Source organism: Artemia franciscana, chromosome 14 (genome assembly GCF_032884065.1).
Source record: "Artemia franciscana chromosome 14, ASM3288406v1, whole genome shotgun sequence".
NCBI classification, from domain to species: domain Eukaryota; kingdom Metazoa; phylum Arthropoda; class Branchiopoda; order Anostraca; family Artemiidae; genus Artemia; species Artemia franciscana.
The window spans coordinates 12,748,885-12,769,794 of record NC_088876.1 but is presented as its reverse complement, the minus strand read 5'-3'; the positions used below and the strand labels follow the sequence as shown (position 1 = coordinate 12,769,794).

The 20,910-nt window shown below is 36.8% G+C and overlaps 1 protein-coding gene across 1 annotated transcript in view; it reads right to left on the bottom strand.

Annotated features, from left to right (window-relative positions):
• Nucleotides 1-6,706: 6,706 nt before the first annotated feature.
• The window catches only part of LOC136035328 (uncharacterized), a 32,572-nt gene continuing 18,368 nt past the window's right edge, over nucleotides 6,707-20,910 (bottom strand). Inside the window, exons 3-5 of the mRNA XM_065717058.1 lie at nucleotides 19,758-19,844; nucleotides 13,637-13,858; nucleotides 6,707-7,158 (exon numbers count right to left, since the gene is read on the bottom strand). Coding sequence (XP_065573130.1) covers nucleotides 6,799-7,158; nucleotides 13,637-13,858; nucleotides 19,758-19,844 — 669 coding nt within the window. The 3' untranslated portion in view covers nucleotides 6,707-6,798. The remainder of the gene's footprint in view (nucleotides 7,159-13,636; nucleotides 13,859-19,757; nucleotides 19,845-20,910) is intronic.

Here is a 20,910-nt window from a genome sequence, read left to right as displayed (position 1 = left end):
AAGTCGAAATTAGGGTTTTTTCCAATCATACCGGGTTAGGTATTCTCCCATTGATCACATTTGTCCTAGTGACAATTGGAGGATGGGAATCATCTAGTATGAGTCATAAATCTCTTCAAGACAGGAATTACAGTCTTCAATTTGGACTGCATATCCTCTATGCAATTTAAACGGATTGCATAATCTATGCTTGTCATCATACTCGTGAACAAGAGTACAATTTTCACAGGATGACCAGCTGCCCAATGCATACAAACATAATGGACATGTGTAAAACATTATTTCACTTTCTTACCGCCAAAAAGAGACTGACTTGAATATCTCGACAAAATGAATATCTTCTGGAGAGGAGTGCGACGCCAGGATTTTTGGACTTATTTGTTGGCTGAATCTAGATAGCGTTTAAAAGCAATTCCAAACTGTCATTTTGTTTTGTTTCGATTAGTATATCAATCAATTGCGTAAATTCATCTGACCCACGAGGTAAAAGTTTCAAACAATAGTCCAAAGATGGAGTCTCAGTTTTCATTATATCACCCAGCATTTGTTGAGAAAATATTTTCCTTTGAATCAATAATTCTTGAAAATCATTATCTTGAATCAAACATTTGCCAAAAATAACAATGTTTCGTATGATTTTATGTTTCATAAATGATTAACTAAAAAATCCAAAGATTCTTTCTACTTCGAGTATCCCTAGAGAGAGGAGCGATAAACAAATAAAAATATCTACATGGGAAAAGAAAAACCAACATTTCGATTTAGAAACATCTTTATTTCTTAATTACAATAACATAAATATTACTCTTTTTCCACATACTGATTCAAGTTATTGTCCTCAATATATTTTGCTATTAAATTTAAAGCAGCTTGAAGTCTATGTATATTCATTATATTGACTTTTGCTGCAAAACATAACTGTTCCACCAATTTGAATTTACTCAATGATATCACATATCTCAAAAATAAATCATCCCATTCAAGGCTTAGTCGACATCCTCTTGTAATTTCTCCTGCTATGGTTGGTACTTTTATCTTGGTATCATTGCTGCCGCTATCAGCTAAACTATCAATTTCAAATAGTATAAATGAACCACACATTTTTGCTAGTATGTCTTGTCAAACAAAAACTTGATGAAAAAGATATATTCAAACTGTACTCTCTCTGAATTCTACTCTCTTACTAATGTAAAACACATATAAAATCCAGTCTTAAATTGGATCTGGTTGCTAGGCTCCTATGGCTATATGTCAATTATGCTCCATCTTCAGTATGCAGATTTTGTGTTATCTGCAATATGCTGATGAGACTTATGGTATATGCAATCAGGTTTAGGCTATGATATTTAAAGCCTCATGCGTAAGTTCCGGAGTAATTATAGCTATACTACTACTATGACTTAGCTTGTTCTCGCACCGAGTGAGGTCTTGGCAAGTTTTTGCACTAAGCCAGGAATTCACAATTTCACAACAAATCATTTGACTTGTGTCATTTTTGCACCGGGTTATCGAAATTCCCCAGCCTGACTTAATTTGTTTTTGCACTAAGTCTGGAATTTGCCTTGCCTTTGTGTAGAATCTGTCCGCAAGGTGAACTGTGATTAATTTTGCACAGAGTTAGGACTTCGCTCATTTTGCAACGAGTCAGAACTTCGATTCTTTTGAACTAGTTGGTTCTCACAAAGTGTCATCAAACTTCAGCGACTTGGCCTCGTGCTCTGTTAGGGTCTTACCTTGTTTTCCTCCTAGTCACGGTTCTTACCTTATTTTCCCTCCTAGTCACTCTAGTCAGTTCACAACAGGATCTTGGGTTGTATCTGCACTGAGTCATGACTTCACTCAATTTAGCAAGTCAGGACTTGGCTCGTTTGGACCGCACCGCTAAAACTCTGTAGCTTAGAGTTAGGTCGTTTTCGTACCAAGTGAGGCCTTGGCTCGTTTCTGTGCTAAGTTTAAACTCGGCTTATTTAAGTAACAAGTCAAAACCCAGCTCCCCTTGAGGAAAACCATAAGTTAGTTTGATGACATGAAATCGATCCACAGATTGCAAGTGGTTCATTTTTTCAAAAATATTAAGATGTCTTGCATGAATCCGACCTAAATATTCTCCAACGTGTCAACTTTTCTGCTAAAAAATTTGACTGTGGGAGGGAATAATCGATCGGAGAAGCCTGGACCTGGGTCTAATTTATACCTCCAACCATGTAGAACTGAATTTTTTTTTTCAATTTGCAATGGCTTTAATAAGGTGCACCGCGCACACATTTTTACTAAAATTGATCGGTGAAGAATGTGCAATTGGAGGATCTAGGGCTATTTTCTTTAGGCCTGTGTGATTTACGCCCCCCTTCCCGATGTTTTTTTTAACATTTCGATCATTTTGAATGATAACACTTTAGCGACTTACTGATTTGATATTAAGAAATTTACAGAGACTCATGGAAACAAAAACCAGCCCAGGATGATGTGGACAGCCCTCCAATTACTTTCAATCCTGAAAATGCACGATTTCATTTTCCGTCTGAATGACTGGCATCGTAATTTTCTAAAAACCAAAATTTCAATGTAAAGGGGTAAAAAAAAGTCATAGATTTGGAATGTGTCGTTCTTTACTCAGTCATCGCCACTGCATCAATTTAAAAAAATACCTATGGACCTCTGATGTAAAGGGGCTATTTTATAATATTATACCTTTTTTCCTGGGATGGCACTTAATAGACTGTCCCAATGTGCAATTTTGAGGCAGCTTTCGACTGGTCTAATTAAACAAGAGCTAAGAGCTCATATGGCACTTGTGACGAGGTCGGAAGAGCCGAGAGCTCATATGGTACGAGGTCGGAAGAGCCAAGAGCTCATTTGGACGAGGTCGGAAGAGCCAAGAGCCAAGAGCTCATTTGGCACTTGTGAGAAGGTCAGAACCTAAAGTTAAACTTTATAGCACAAGATCCTTCTAAATATCAAATTTCATTAAGATCTGGTCACCCTTTCGTAAGTTACAAATACCTCAATTTTCAAAATTACCTCCCCCCTCCCAATTCCACCAAAGAGAGCAGATCCGGTCCAGTTATGTCAGTCACGTATCTTAGACAGGTTTCTATTCTTCCCATCCAGTTTCATCCTGATCTCACCGCTTTAAGTATTTTCTAAGATTTCCGGTCCCCCCAACTGCCCCCCCCCAATTACGTTTGATCCGGTTGAGATTTAAAATAAGATATCAGAGTTACGAGGTCCTTCTAAATATGAAGTTTCATGAAGATCCGATCACTCCTTCGTAAGTTAAAAATACGTTATTTTTCTTATTTTTCAGAATTACCCCCCCCCCGCAATTGAGCGGATCCGTTCCAATTATGTAAATTACGTATGCAAGACTTTTGCTTATTTTTCCAACCAAGTTTCATCCCAATCCTTCCAATCTAAGGGTTTCCCATCATTTTAGGTCTCCCCACCCCAAACTTCCCCCAATGTCACCAGATCCGGTCAGGATTTAAAATAAGAGCCTTGAGCCACGATATCCTTCTAAAAATCAAATTTCATGGAGATCCAATCACCCATTCGTAAGTTAAAAATACCTCATTTTTTCTAATTTTTCAGAATTAACCCCCCCCCAACTACCCAAAAAGAGAGCGGATCCGTTCCGTTTATGTCAATCATCTATCTAGGACTTGTGTTTATTTTTCCCACCATGTTTCATCCCGATCCCTCCACTCTAAGTGTTTTCCAAGTTTTAGGTTTCCCCCTCCCAACTCCCCGCCCCCATCACCAGATCCGGTCGGGATTTAAAATAAGAGCTCTAAGACACGATATCCTTCTAAACATCAAATTTCATTGAGATCCGATCACCCGTTCGTAAGTTGAAAATACCTCATTTTTCTAATTTTTAAGACTTACTCCCCCCCTCCCAACTACCCCAAAGAGAGCAAATAAGTTCCGATTATGTCAATCATGTATCTGGGACTTGCGCTTATTTTTCCCATCAAGTTTCATCCCGATCCCTCTACTCTAAGTGTTTTCCAAGATTTTAGGTTTCCCCCCTCCAACTCCCCCCAATGTCATCAGACCCAGTCGGGATTTAAAATAAGAGCTCTGAGACACAATATCATTCCAAACATCAAATTTCATTAAGATCCAATCACCCGCTCATAAGTTAAAAATACTTCATTTTTTCTATTTTTCCGAATTAACCGGCCCCTTCTCCCCCCCCCCCAGATGGTCAAATCGGGAAAACGACTATTTCTAATTTAATCTGGTCCGGTCCCTGATACGCTTGCCAAATTTCATCGTCCTAGCTTACCTGGAAGTGCCTAAAGTAGCAAAACCGGGACTTTAGGTTTTCCCCCTCCAACTCCCCCCAATGTCATCAGATCCGGTCGGGATTAAAAATAAGAGCTCTAAGACACAATATCATTCCAAACATCAAATTTCATTAAGATCCAAATACCCGCTGATAAGTTAAAAATACTTGATTTTTTCTATTTTTTGCGAATTAACCGGGCCCCCACTCCCCCCCAGATGGTCAAATCGGGAAAACGACTATTTCTAATTTAATCTGGTCCGGTCCCTGATACGCTTGCCAAATTTCATCGTCCTAGCTTACCTGGAAGTGCCTAAAGTAGCAAAACCGGGACCGACAGACAGACCGACAGACAGACCGACAGACAGACCGACAGACAGACCGACAGACCGACAGAATTGGCGACTGCTATATGTCACTTGGTTAATACCAAGTGCCATAAAAAGCTTCGTGAAATATTATATCTGATGCAATACTGAACCGACTGAGTATATGGGCATTTAAGGGGTGGTAGGTTTCCCTCCAATTGGTTTCAGGCCTTAGAAAGACTAAACCTCTGACGTCCCAATATCATTGGGGAAAAAATAGATGACTCATATAAATATTTCGTATATAAACGCTATTGGGTTGATTATGATCAAGCCCAGTTGGTTTTTCAAATAGGTTTTGTGGTCTTATTTAGCAGAGCCAGAATTTTCAAGTTTTGTACAGTTATCAAAATAAACCCAGCAAACAACCCAAATAAACAGGGTGTCAAACGGCTATGAGTTAGATGCTAGAAATTCTTCCAGATAGGAATATTATGATGAAGTATAGGAATATACAGAATAGGAGTATTTTATACCTTGTGTATGTTGATTCAATGCGTTTCTACTTACCTGAGTGTTGTATTACGACTTTTGCGGATGATGCAGCTTTAAATGTGTCTAGTCAATCAGTCGATGATTTGTTGTTGAAAGTAAATAGGGTATTAAAGGCATTTTTTGTATTTACAAGTTTGAGCCTTTTGTCAGTGAACGTTAATAAAACTAATTTTATGATTTATAGGAGAGTTGGTAAGCCTCCATGTGTTGATAAAAAGATATTTTTCAACGGTAGGCCTTTGTCACAGGTGCATGAAGTGCGTTATTTGGGGTTCCAGTATGATTTTAATCTATCTTGGAAGAACCATAGTGATCTTGTTGCAGCTATAGTTGCTAGAGGTTTGGGAATTCTGCGTCGATTAAAGCATTTTTTACCATTATCAGTTCTTTTATTACTATATCACACCATTGTTGCGCCTTATATTTCTTATGGTTGTGTCCTTTGGTCTAGTAATTTCTATGCAAGTTTTAAAAGAGCGCAGATCCTACAAAATAAAACAGTATGTCTTCTTGGTAATTATGTAGAAAATGTGAATGATACCATGTCATGTTTTAAGAAATTACGAGTGCTTAACATTGGTCAGATTCGAGATTATCAAGCTGCTATTTTTGCGCATCGATGTTGCAATGATGTATGTCCTCAAGTTCTTACCAGTTTCTTTCGAGTAAATCGTTCACTCCATGGGTATGAGACTAGAGAGGCAGATAATTTGATTGTTGAGTACCGAAACACCACACGTGCAGCTTTCGGAATTAGGTATTTAGCTCCGACTATTTGGAATGATATCCCAGCTGGCATTAGGTAGGCGGAACATATTGGGTCGCTTTAAGTAAAATTAAAAAAAACATTTATTGGGAGTGGGGAGATATTTATTTTTTTTATTATTATTATTGTTAGCCTTATTTATGTATATTCTGGTGTTAAGGGGTTATTTGACTGAGAGCGTTTTTGTCCTTCTTTATTTTTTTTTAATTAAATTAGGTTGAGAATCAGAGGATTGCAGCCGTCCAGCATCAGGCTGTTTGAGCCTTCCCCTGGGCGGTTGTGTGTATTTATAATTTTTTTTAATTTAGTAGTTAATAAAGAGAGTTCATTCAAAAAAAAAGAAGTAAATTTGGTAATTAAGTGAACGAAGAAAATTTACTTCAATGTAACTATTTGTTTCCTTTTTTCCAATGATTTAGATAATGTTCATGCATGGAATTTCAAAAGAGAATTTATTTTTTGATTATCCGTTGGCCCCTATTTTCTTAAATAAAAAAAAATCGTTTCTTCCTTGAGGCAAGAGAATTTTCATTATACAAACAGGTGAAAAATTACAACTATAGCCAACAGTGCTTAGTTAGTGCCAATTCGCTAATTAATATTTCACTTTGGTTTGAATGACTGCTTTAGACCAATTTACTTTAAAAGCAGATTGTTTCAAAAAAAAGGTAACTCAAAATATGTTGTTTTTTTCTGTGGTAACAGAATGAAATATGGTGCGATTGGTTTTATTAGTTTGAAACCTTAAAATTTTATTATTTACATAAAATCGTAGAAAATGTTGAATTATCATTAACATAAACTTGTTTTATTTCATTTAGGATATTTAAAAACACAAGAAAAGATACAAAGTAGATTCTTTCTAGAATTTTGTTAATTCACCCTTTCGGCTTTTTCTGTTTCGGCTTTGATGGCGGCTCAAATCCTTTGTTAGCCACTGGATCAGCATTTCCAATTCCGATTCCTTGTACAACTCTTGATCTTGGCATATTTGAGGGCCTTTGATCACCCATTTCTACACCCATAAGCCGCTCATGTCTCTTCGCTTTCGGGACCGCTGCTCCTTCCTTATCTGCTGCTTCCTTCTCAGACTTCGTATATTCATCACTTATCACATCTGCTATATCTTCTTTTGTCTTTTGTTCGGCTTTAGAAACTTCATTCCATTTATTTTTTGCTCCAGATGCAGCGTTCTTTACTTTATCCACTGTGTAATCCTTGACATCCTTTGCAACTTTCTAAAAAAGACGTATAATATATTTGTTTTATAATACTATTTTAAATAAAAAAAAACTATTTAACATTATACATTAAGTGTACATTAAGTGACCCAGTTGGGAGTACATAGTAAAGAACGATGTGGCCTGTATTACTTTTTTTCACCAACGACTTTGAATTGAGATGATGGTCCTAGAAAGCTAGGAGAGGGCTCATTCGATTAGAAATTGAAGCTTCTAGTTTCTTTTTTAAGAATCGAAGGTGACTGGATGGAAATAAGAAGATACTTTCATGAAAATCTGTATTTTTGGTAGTTCTTCATTTATGTAACAACATAGTATATGATATAACACACATGAATTTTGAAATGTTCAGAAGTAATAAACGCACAAAAATTTTTACAGGAAGAAACAAGGAACAAAATTAAAAAAATAGAAGCAGAATAAAAAAAAACACAGGAGGGATGGAGCAGCTTAACGAAAATAATAACAAAGTTTGGATTGAACGCAAGAACAAACACAAAAACAGGAACATGGCAAAGAAGGAGCAAATGAAAATGCACAAGGATGTTCATGGAAATTAACGCATGGGTGCTTCCATGATATTTCAAAGACTATCACAAGCGAAGATATTCCAACAAGCTAATAAATATAAAACATGTAAAACTTAGGGAGCAATTTCAAAAAGATAAATTACGAGCCTGAAAAAATTTGCTTCATTTATGTTAGTCTCATCAGCCTTATTGAAAAGAATACCGTTGTATTAAAGAATACCGGAAAAGATTAAAGAAAAAACAAAGAAGATTGAGAAGAGATTTGAATAAAAACCTGTCAGCCATAAAAAATTATCATGAAAATTATGCATTAATAAAGACCGCAACTGATTTATCAACTCTGTTTCTTATAGCAAAATTGCTAACAGTTGTTATGATGTTATACTACTGTGAAAGCCTGTTGAAAGTAAGAAAAAACAAGAGCTAAGAGCTCATATGGCACTTGTGACGAGGCAAGAAGAGCTAAGAGCCAAGAGCTCACATGGTATGAGCTCTAACAAAATTCTAAGAACCAATAGGTAGGTAGGTAGGTAATTTTATTCAAAAAACAATACAATAAACTTTCATTCATCAGCTAAAAAAAATAGGCCGCAATGGCCTGTAAGCATAGCTGACATCAAATACGATCCATTTCTTTAAAATATTTAACTTACATCAAAAAGAAAAATAAATAAGATAAATAAACTACAAAAAAGAAAAAAAACACAAAAAAAAGAAAACAAAACAAAAACTAATGGTCGATTTAACAATATGGAGGGAAATACCCTTCTCTCAATCTAAAATACTCTACATTACTAATTGTTCAGAAGATGGGCCTTGAGGCGTCGTTTCAGCTGAGGCAGACTTTCTGATTCCTTAACTTGCTGTGGGAATGGATTCCAGACGGACGGTCCCATGTATCTGATGACATGAGCCGGAAAAGTATTCCGGAACTCATGAACAAGATTATTTGAATTTCGCGTGTCATAATCATGATAGGAAGAACCCAAGCTAAAAAAATCATTAAAAATATCAGGCCCTAAATTATGTAGACACTGATACACTAAAATACCAATCTGCATGTCTCTGATTTTTCCAACATCCAAAATATCAAACTTCTTATATATAGACACAGTGTTAGCGCTTCCACGATCATAATTTCCTAGAATTCTAATTGCCTTATTCTGTTGCACTTGAACTCTCCTGTAATTAGACTGAAAGTTACTAGCCCAGATTAAACAACCATAATTTATATACGACGCTATTAAAGTATGGTACAGTGACATTAAAACTTTCAAAGGAAGCACATTTCTTAGACGCCGCAGCATTCCAACTCCCCTTGACACTTTGCAGGAAACTAGGTCACTGTGCGCCTTCCAACTCAGTTTGAAGTCAAGAAGAAACCCGAGGTAACGCGTTTCTCGGACTTGTTTTAAAGAAACACCATTTTACTTAATATCTGAAGTTAAATCTTGGGGCTCACCAGTCCTTCTAAAAACCACGTAACTTGTTTTTGAAGCATTAACAGCAAGTTTACTGAGTGTAAAAAACGTATGTAGTCCCTTTAAAGCACTGTTTGCTCGGTCTATCAAGTCCGGCAACGATTTGGCAATAACAGTTATAGCAGTGTCATCAGCAAAAGACGTTAAGTAACCAGGGACAAAAAATCTCATACTATCTACATAAATTAAAAATAAAAGAGGACCTAGGACAGAACCTTGTGGCACTCCGCAATTCAATGGGTAAGCTTGTGAAACTTCATTATTTATTACGACTTTTACACTTCTACCTCGCAAATACGACTCAAACCAACTCAAACACTTATTCCTAACACCTAACTTCGACAATCTATCCAACAAAATTCAAAAATCAACAGTATCAAAAGCTTTCTTAAAATCAATGAAAATTGTCATGCAAAAATAATTTTTTTCCAGTGCACCGTTTACCTTATCAATTAAATTTAAAGCGGCATGCACAGTTGATTGTCTTTTTCTAAATCCAAATTGAGTTTCAGACAGAAATCCGCAATTTGTTAGATGCTCACATAGTCTTTTGTGCACTATTTTTTCATATAGCTTTGAAATGATGGGTAGTATTGATATAGGTCTCCAATTTGAAAGGTCACTTAGAGTCCCAGACTTCGGAAGCGGGATGACTTTGGCCATTTTCAGCGAACAGGGCCCTCTGCCATTGACAAATTTATTAAAAATAATAGTACTGGAAGAATATTCGGAAGCACTGATTTTAGAGTTCGTAGGTGAATCAGAGGCTTAATGCCGGTCAGGATTTAAAATAAGAGCTCTGGGTCACGATCTCCTTCTAAATATCAAAATTCCTTAAGATCCGATCACCCACTCGTAAGTTATAAATACCTCATTTTTTCTAATTTTTCCTGTCCCTTTAGCCCCCCAGATGGTCGAATCTGGGAAAACAACTTTATCAAGTCAATTTGTGCAGCTCCCTGACATGCCTACCAATTTTCATCGTCCTAGCACGTCCAGAAGCACCAAACTCGCCTAATCACTGAACTCGTCCCCCCAACTCCCCCAGAGAAAGCGAATCCAGTAAGGTTACGTCAATCACGTATCAAGGACATTTGCTTATTCTATCTAACAAGCTTCATCCCGATTCCTCCACTCCAAGCGTTTTCCAAGATTTCCCCCTCCAACTCCCCCCAATGTCAACAGATCTGGTCGGGATTTGAAATAAGAGCTATGTGACATGAATTTCTTCTAAATATCAAATTTCATTAAGATCCGGTCGCCCTTTCGTAAGTTAAAAATGCCTCAATTTTTCTAATTTTTCCAAATTAACATCCCACAGCTCTTCCAAAGAGAACGGATCCATTCCAATTATATCAATCACGTATCTAGAGCTTGTGCTTATTCTTCCCATCAAGTTTCATCCCGATCTTTCCACTCTAGACGTTTTCCAAGATTTCCGTTTCCCTCCTCCAGTCCTCTATGTCCCCGGATCCAATTCGAATCGAAAATGGACCATCTGAGACATAAGATCCTTCTATATATATATATCAAGTTTCATTAAGATCCGATCACCTATTCTTAAGATAAAAATACTCTAGTTTTCACGTTTTTCAAGAATTCCGGTTTCCCCCTCCAATCCCCCCAACGTCACAGGATGTGGTCAGAATTTAAAATTAGAGCTTTAAAGCCCAAGATTCTTCTAAATATCAAATTTCATTAAGATCTGGTCACCCGTTCGTAAGTTACAAATACCTCAATTTTCAAAATCACCCGCCCCAACTCCACCAAAGGAAGCAGGTCCGATCCGGTTATGTCAGTCACGTCTCTTAAACAGGTTTTTATTTCTTCCCATCCAGTTTCATCCTGATCTCTCCGCCTTAAGTATTTTATAAGATTTCCACCCCCCCCCCCCAAACTCCCCCTCCCCCCAATGATACTGGATCCGGTCCAGATTTAAAATAAGAGATCCGAGTTACGAGGTCCTTCTAAATATGAAGTTTCATGAAGATCCGATCACTCCTTCATAAGTTAAAAATACGTCATTTATTCTAATTTTTCAGAATTAACCCTCCCCCCAATACAGCGGATCCGTTCCAATTATGTCAATTACGTATCTAAGGCTTCTGCTTATTTCCCACTTACTTCCTTCCTTACTTACTTCCCACCAAGTTTCATCCGGATCCCCCCAATCTAAGCGTTTTCCATGATTTTAAGTTCCCCCAAACTTCCCCCCTCCAATGTCACCAGATCCGGTCGGGATTTAAAATAAGAGCTTTGAGACACGGTATCCTTCTAAATATCAAATTTAATTGAAATCCGATCACCCGTTCGTAAGTTAAAAATAGCTAATTTTTTCTAATTTTTCGTAATTAACCCCCCCCCCCCAACTACCCCAAAGAGAGCAGATCAGTTCCGGTTATGTCAATCATGTATCTAGTGCTTATTTTTCCCACCAAGTTTCATTCCCGATCCCTCCACTCTAAGTGTTTTCCAAGATTTTAGGTTCCCCCCCCCCAATGTCCCCAGATCCGGTCGGGATTTAAAATAATAGCTCTGAGACACGATATCCTTCCAAACATCAAATTTCATTAAGATCTGATTAACCGTTCGTAAGTTAAAAGTACTTAATTTGTTCTATTTTTCCCGAATTAACCGGCCCCCCACTCTCCCTAGGTGGTCAAATCGGGAAAAAAAACTATTTCTAATTTAATCCAGTCCGGTGCCTGTTACGCCTGCAACGTTTAGAGCAGAGAGATCAGGATGAAACTTGATGGGAAGAATAAGTACAAGTTATAGATACGTGATTGATATAATTGGAACGGACCTGTTTACTTTGGAGGAACTGGGGAGTGTTGATTTGGAAAAATTAAAAAAATTGAAGAATTTTTAACTTAAGAAGGGGTGATTGGATCTTAATGAAATTTGATATTTAGAAGGAACTCAAGTCTCAGAGCTCTTATTTCAAATACCGACCAGATCTGTTGACATTGGGGGGAGTTGAAGGAGGAAACCGGAAATCTTGGAAAACGCTTTGAGTGGAGAAATCGGGATGAAACATGGTGGGCAAAATAAGCAAATGTCGTAGATACGTTATTGACGTAACCGTTATTGACATAATTTTGAGATGGCCATTTTGTTCAGCATAGTCAAAAAACCTAATAACTATGTCTTTGGGGACAGCTTACTCCCCCACAATCCCCGGGGGAGGGGCCGCAAGTTACTAACTTTGAGCAGTGTTTACATATAGTAATGGTCATTGGGAAGTGCACAGACGTTTTCAGGGGGATTTTTTTCTTGGTTGGGGAGGGGGTTTATGGGAGGGGGTTGAGGGGAGGGGGTTACGTGGAAAGATATTTCTATAAAGGAATTTTTCATGAGAGAAGAGAATTTCCATGAAGGGGGCTCAGCAGTTTCTAGCATTATTTAAAACAAAAAACAATGAAAAAATAAATATGATTTTTTTTCAACTGAAAGTAAGGAGCAGCATTTAACTTAAAACGAACAGAAATTAATACGCATATGAGGGGTTCATCTCCTCCTAAATACCTGCTCTTTACGCTAAAGTATTTTTAGTAATTTCAACTATTTATTCTACGGCCTTTGTAATTCAGGGGTCATTCTTAAAGAATTGGGACAAAATTTAAGCTTTAGTGTAAAGAGCAAAGTATTGACGAGGGGGCAAACCCCCTAACATACGTAACAAAAATATACGAATATAGAAGTTCGTTACGTAAATTAATTCGTAAGTATTTTTGAAACAAAATGCAAAATTTGTTTTAAGTATTCATGTGCGGAGAGCCAAAATCAGAACATGCATTAATTCAAAAACGTTCAGAAATTAAATGAAAAAACATGTTTTTTAACTGAAAGTAAGGAGCGACGTTAAAACAAAACGAACAGAAATTACTCCGTATATGAAAAGGGCTGTTCCCTCCTCAATGCCCCTCTTTACGCAAGAAGTTTTTTACTGTTTTAAAAAGTAGATTTGAGAAAAAGACTCAAACTTTAGCGTAAAGAGTGGGGCATTCAGTTAAAAAAAACTTGCTTCTTTTTTATTTAATAAAAGAACAGGGTTCAACATTTCCCTTAAAAAAAAATGAAGAAAAAGAAATGTCTTAAAAAAATGTAGCGAATTGAAGAAACAAGACTTTTGAGACTTGAAGACGCTTCATAACATCGAAAAGGCTTAAGGATAAGAGATTCAAGAAGGGTAGATTTATTCTTTTTTAATTTAAGGTATAAACATTTTCATATTCAACGATAGAGAAATAAGGACGGCGTTCATTAGCGGCTTAAGTAATTCTTACTGTGTTTTTTTATTTTCTGATGAGAACTTATGGTTTTAGAATAAATAGTTTTTTATTTTGTACAAGTGTCATTTAAAGACTTAGGTATTAAATGATTAATGTCACTGTTTTACTTGTGATCATGTCATTCACTCGTGATAAACTCAAGGTGTCAATGAAAACATTCTGTACTTACTGTGATTGGCTCCACCACTCTTTTTGCAGCTTCCGCTACCCCCTCATCTAAATCCTTGACACCTGTAGAACGGGAGGGTGCTATTGTCTCTTTGAGGGTATTATTTCTGTAGTCAGATGTTTCATAGGCACCTTCGTTTCCAGTGGGACCTTTTGTCTGTGAAGTCCCCGATGTTTTGGTTTCTCCTTCTCGGGGATGAGTCACTGGATTGATACTTTTGGGCTGAAAAAGGAAATTGAACTAGTGCAAACACACATATGAAGGAAGTTTCCAATAAGAAAGTAAACCAAAACAACAACAATGCCTGTCAAAATTTAACATTTAAAGCTTAAATAGATTTCAAATCATATGTATCCATAGTTTTTATGATAGTAAAATTCAAATTAACGTCATTTACTTGACCGTATGGTGCAATTCTTGGCTTAATAGGTAGTCTCCAACTATATAGGAAGTCAGCTCCTACAACGAAAAAGAATTCCAAAGAAACAACAATTCTTTTTAAGATAAGAAAAGGTAGTGTCATTACCCTTAGGCCTAATCTCAGCGAAGGTACTAAAAAGCCTAAAAACGTATCTGAAGCCCGTACCTTGAGGCACGAACTGCAAGCTCTGGTTACCCATAGTTTTTATGATATTAAAATTCAAATTACTGTCATTTACTTTATCATAAGGTGCAAATCTTGGCTTATTGGTAGTTCCCAACGATATGGGATGTCAGCTCTTACAGCAAAAAAGCAATTCCCAGAAACAACAATTCCTTTTAAGATAAGAAAAGGTAGTGTCATTACCCTTAATCTCAGCGAAGGTACTAAAAAGCCTTAAAACGTATCTGAAGCTCGTACCTTGAGGCACGAACTGCAAGCTCTGGTTACCCATAGTTTTTATGATATTAAAGTTCAAATTACTGTCATTTACTTGATCATAAGGTGCAATTCTTAGCTTATTAGGTATTTTCCAACTATATGGGATGTCAGCTCCTACAACAAAAAAAGCAATTCCCAGAAACAACAATTCTTTTAAAGATAAGAAACGGTCAGTGACATTACGCTTAATCTCAGCGAAGGTACTAAAAAGCCTTAAAACGTATCTGAAGCTCGTACCTTGAGGCACGAACTGCAAGCTCTGGTTACCTATAGTTTTTATGATATTAAAGTTCAAATTACTGTCATTTACTTGATCTTAAGGTGCAATTCTTAGCTTATTAGGTATTTTCCAACTATATGGGATGTCAGCTCCTACAACAAAAAAGCAATTCCCAGAAACAACAATTCTTTTAAAGATAAGAAACGGTCAGTGACATTACGCTTAATCTCAGCGAAGGTACTAAAAAGCCTTAAAACGTATCTGAAGCTCGTACCTTGAGGCACGAACTGCAAGCTCTGGTTACCCATAGTTTTTATGATATTAAAGTTCAAATTACTGTCATTTACTTGATCATAAGGTGCAATTCTTAGCTTATTAGGTATTTTCCAACTATATGGGATGTCAGCTCCTACAGCAAAAAAGCAATTCCCAGAAACAACAATTCCTTTTAAGATAAGAAAAGGTAGTGTCATTACCCTTAATCTCAGCGAAGGTACTAAAAAGCCTAAAAACGTATCTGAAGCCCGTACCTTGAGGCACGAACTGCAAGCTCTGGTTACCCATAGTTTTTATGATATTAAAATTCAAATTACTGTCATTTACTTGATCATAAGGTGCAATTCTTAGCTTATTAGGTATTTCCCAACTATATGGGTTGTCAGCTCCTACAGCAAAAAAGCAATTCTCAGAAACAACAATTCTTTTATAGATAAGAAACGGTCAGTGACATTACGCTTAATCTCAGTAAAGGTGCTAGAAGGCCTTAAAACGTATCTGAAGCTCGTATTTTGAGGCACAAAATGCAAGTTCTGGTTATCCACAGTTTTTATGGCACTTGGTATCTACCAAGTGACATACAGCGATCACAAATTCTGTCGGTCGGTCTGTCGGTCTGTCTGTCTGTCCCGGTTTTGCTACTTTAGGCACTTCCAGGTAAAATAGGACGATGAAATTGGGCAGGCGTATCAGAAACCAAACCAGATTAAATTAGAAATTGTATTTTACCCGATTCGACCATCTGGGGGGGGGGGGAGTGGGGGACGGTTAAATCGGAAAAATAAAAAAAAGATATTTTTAACTTACGAACGGGTGATCGGATCTTAATGAAATTTGATGTTTGGAAGGATATCGTATCTCAGAGCTGTTATTTTATATCTCGACCGGATCCGCTGACACTGGGGGGAGTTGGGGGGATCCTAAGATCTTGGAAAACGCTTAGAGTGGAGGGATCGGGATGAAACTTGGTGGGAAAAATAAGCACAAGTCCTAGATACGTGATTGACATAACTGGAATGGATCCACTCTATTTGGGGGAGTTATGGGGTGTTAATTCTCAAACATTATAAAAAATGAGGTATTTTTAACTTACGAAGGAGTTATCGGATCTTAATGAAATTTCATATTTAGAAGGACCTCATAATTCAGATCTCTTATTTTAAATACCGATCGGATCCAATGTCATTGGGGGGGACCGGAAATCTTGGAAAACGCTTAAAGCGGAGAGATCAGGATGAAACTTGGCAGGAAGAATTAGCACAAGTCCAAGATATGTGACTGACATAACCGGACTGGATCCGCTTTCTTTGGTAGAGTTTGGGGGGGGGAGTAATATGGAAAAATTTGAAAAATGGGGTATTTGTAACTTACGAATGGGTGATCAGATCTTGATAAAATTTGATATTTAGAAGGATCGTTTGCTTTAGAACTCTCATTTTAAATCCCGACCAGATCCGGTGACATTGGGGGGATTCGGAGGGGGAAACCGGAATTCTTGAAAACGTGAAAATTAAGGTATCTTTCTCTTACGAATGGGTGATCGGATCTTAATAAAACTTGATATATAGAAGGATCTTATGTTCGCAGATGCTTCATTTTCAATTTGAATCCGATCCAGGGACATAGGGGGTTGGAGGGGATACAGAAATATTGGAAACCGGAAATCTTAGATAACGCTTAGAGTGGAGAGATCGGCCTGAAACCTGATAGGAAGAAGAAGCACAAGTTATAGATAAGTGATTAACATAATTGGAACGGATCCATTCTCTTTGGGGGAGCTGGGGGTGTTTATTTGAAAAAAATTGAAAAATTGAGGTATTTTTAACTATAAACGGGTGACCGGATCTTAATGGAATTTTTATATTTATATCAAATTCCGAACAGATCTATTGACATTGGGGGGAGTCAGAGGGGGAAGTCGGAAATCTTGGAAAACGCTTAGAGTGAAGAAATCGGGATGAAACTTGGTCGGTAGAATAAGCAAATGTCGTAGATACGTGAATAAGGTAACCGTACTGAATCTGTTATCTTTGGGGGAGTTAGGGGATGGGGTTCAGTGCTTTGGCGAGTTTGGTGCTTCTGGACGTGCTAGGATGATGAAAATTGGTAGGCGTGTCAGGGAGCTGCACAAATTGACTTCATAAAGTCGTTTCCCCGATTCAACCATCTAGGGGCTGAAGGGAGAGGAAAAATAAGAGAGAATGAGGTATTTAAAGCTTTCGAGTGAGTGATCAGATCTTAATGAATTTTGGTATTTAGAAGGACCTCGTGACTCAGAGCTCTTATTTAAATCCCAACCGGCATTAAGCCTCTGATTTTCCTTTTAAATCAATCTATTGATTCTTAGAATTTTGCTATAGCTCATACCATATGAGCTCTTGGCTTTTGGCTCTTCCGGCCTCGTCACAAGTGCTATATGAGCTCATAGCTCTTGTTACGACAGTAAAATTCAAATTACCATCATTTACTTGATCATATGGTGCGATTTTTGACTTGTTAGGTAGTCCCCAACTATATGGTAAGTCTGCTCCTACGACAAAAAAGAATTCCTCAGAGACAATAATTCTTTTTAAGATAAGCAATGGTAGTGATATTACGCTTCAGTTTTAGAAAAAAGCACCTCTAAAAACGTTGTACCATCAAAAGCAACATGTTGAGAAACCTTGAGCAGAAGTCTCAAGTCTCAAGTTCTTGAGCAGAACTTGAGTCTCAAGTCCCTGGTTAAACAATATAAAATTCAACATTTTTCCTGAGAGCGGTGATCAAGGATACTAGGTTTTTTGCTGTTCCTTACGTTTTTTCCTCAAAGGTGAAAATTGTTCACCTGTCAGTCCAAGCAAATTCAGTCCCAGGTTTTTCATACAAGTCCAGTAGATACTGTCAGTCACGCGTGAACCCAAAATCAATCCAATCTTTTGTTCCCTAGTTCTATGACAATCTACCTTAGTGATCCCCTTGGAATGACGATGGACGGATGATAGATAGACTTATGTAGATAGACTTATCAGATTTCCAAATCCTCAATTCGTCTAGATCAATGTGTAGTGCAAAATGAGGGAGTGGAACTAACTCATAACCCCCCCGTTTAGAGAACTAAATGTGACAGATCTTCCAACACGGGTGCTAAGGGAATGATAGTTCAGTACTTATTATGGAAATAACATCTTAAATAGCAGGCACTTATTTTTATGTATTAAATCATTCTGATAAGATTTGGAGCTTCGGCATGGAGAAGATTAAATAGTGACAGTTCATCATAATCCTATTTTATTTTGTATAAAGAAAACACTCCTTAGTTAACTTTTGTTCTTGAAGGATCATTGTGCATAAGCTAAAGTTTAGCGTAAAACACAAGGAAATGAAAAGGAAAATATCCCGCCCCCTATATTGTGGATAAACTTGAATATGATGGAAAATAGAAATTAAACTAAAGAATTAATCCCTTTCAAAACGGAGATTACAAACTATGTTAAAGCTCAAAACGACTAAAATTATCGTTTATGATATGATTCAATATGAAAAATCTACATATTCACACTTCTGGTTAAGTTTTTTTGGTACGAAATTCCCCACCCCCCAAGATCCTCCTAACATTTTTCGTACTGACTGAAATTAGAGATCCAGAACACAAACACTTGACAGTTCCATCTGGGCGCACTGTTCATATTTTCTAGACATTCAATTAACAAGTTATTTAATTATGAACTATATTGTTTAACACATTCCCGAAATAATAAAACTTATTTTTCATTAGATGCTCTGAATTTTATATTCAACTGTTTCATTAGTTTGATATTTAACCTAATTTTTCAAATACTTTTATTTGAAAATACTCTTGATATTTTCCAGGGGAAAATATCGGAGGGATTTTTTGAAGGAGCACTTTCCGCTGGAACGCTAATTTGGGGGAGGAATATTCCCCGGGGATGGGGGAGATTTTCCGGGGGATTTTCTTTGGGGAAGTTTTCTACAGCAAGAAATTTTCTTGGGGGGGATTTTGGAGAGATGAATTTCCTTTCTTCTGAGATCGAAGAAATACGCGACGGGTAAACTAGTGGGTTTTAAAAACCAAAAAAAAACGTAACCAAACATTTGTATTTCTTTCAAACAAAAATGAAGAATAGTGCTAAAACTTAAAATGAGCGAAATTATGATATATATGGGAAGGGCTACTGCGCCCCTCGACCATCACTCTTTATTCAAAACCCTCTTGTGTTTGCTTGAAACGCTAAAATTTGTCGTTGAAATGTTTGAAAGGGCAATGGTCAATAGGACTTGCAATTAACAACTAACTGTATTTTTTGCATTCTAAATTCCACAGGATAGCGCTTGTCAAAATTTAGGGTAAAGAGTAAGGTTCGAGGAAGGTTGAAATCCCTCAATTCTATATGTAGAATAGTTGATGCAGAAAAAGGGAATTTTTTTTTAAAGAAAGCTGCTTGTTTAAGATGTTATATGTCTTAGAAAAATCTATTTCATTGCTGTTTTCCCATTTTTTTTTAGCCCACTTAAGCTCAACTCAATTGGTTGAGATACGGCTATTTTTTTCCCACTTCGAAGCTAAGTGAGTTTTTGTAAAATTGTTGACATGTTTTGCTTTTTTTTTGTCTTTCCTGGTGAAGGCTATTAGAGACACGTTGAAAGTTTTAAATAATAGGTAGCTGATGTTGTTTTAATAAAGAAGTTTCGCAAAGATTCATTATATACTCATTTGCATGACCCTCAGATTAATAAATAACTCGGATTAATAAAATGGATCTTACCTGATCCACAGTTTCTGTTCTAGATTCAATCACGATGCTATCTGGATTCTTGGGATCGCGAGGTAGCTTTGGATGCAAATTTTTTATCTGAAATTGAAATAAAAATGTGGTTTTGCTTAGCTATCAGAAGTTCAAAGCCGCAAGTACCGCTAAAAAGTTGGGTATACTGAACTACGGATTGAACAAGATGCAAGAATTGTTATGGACATAATTTGAATCACAACATTTACACAAACAGTAATACTAACACAATGACAGTAAGAGAATAAGTACATTACTACAGTAAACACCAATATAATGAGCCCACTTATCAAATACAATTAACTCAAATGGCAAAAATACTAAAAAAGACAGCGATTAATACAAACAAAAAGGATAACAACAGAAAAAATTGGTGGATCAGTACTCGATGTTAAGGACTGCTTAGCTCCATCCTTATTTTCATGCGTGCTTTGTCAGGTGTCAATGTCCAGGCACCGTCACTTTCGGCCAATCAGGTCTACTTAAAAAAACTGATTGATCGTTAGTGATTAGAAGTAGATCTCAATTTCCAGATCAGCACGCTTATAAATTGAATTTTATATCAAGCATTGTGTACGCATGCTTGCTCTTCTACAAAATAAAAGTAATACTTTCTCACATGAGATAAGAATTAGGGGCCATTCAGGAAAAATGGAATGTTTGGCAAAACAGAAAAGTTGAAGTTTTGACTTAGCTGATATGCAATACGGTTAATTCGTAATAACAAACAATTTGGTAAACTGTCAAGTTGAAAATTTTCAAAAGGAATCGTTGGTTGAAACATAAAGTATTTTAAAAGAAAAGTTGCGATGAAAAATGTTAACTTGACATAAGATGAGCTACCAAAGTTTGTCAATAGGATTTAATGAGCCAATGAAAACCAAGAAACATTTATTGCGGATCCAAAGGGAATGTCGAGATAAGCGACGATATCAACTGGCTTGATTTCATATCCCAAAGAGAAATATTCTCTGAACTCTCTTACATCTGGTTGGTAAATATGACTTCGAGTTTTCAACTTTAAATTCGTTAACAGATTTTCTGCATTTGAATCGTATCTAGGTGAAGATCTCACTCTTAGACTTACTGTATCTAGGTGAAGATCTCACTTATAGACTGGGTACTATGGTTT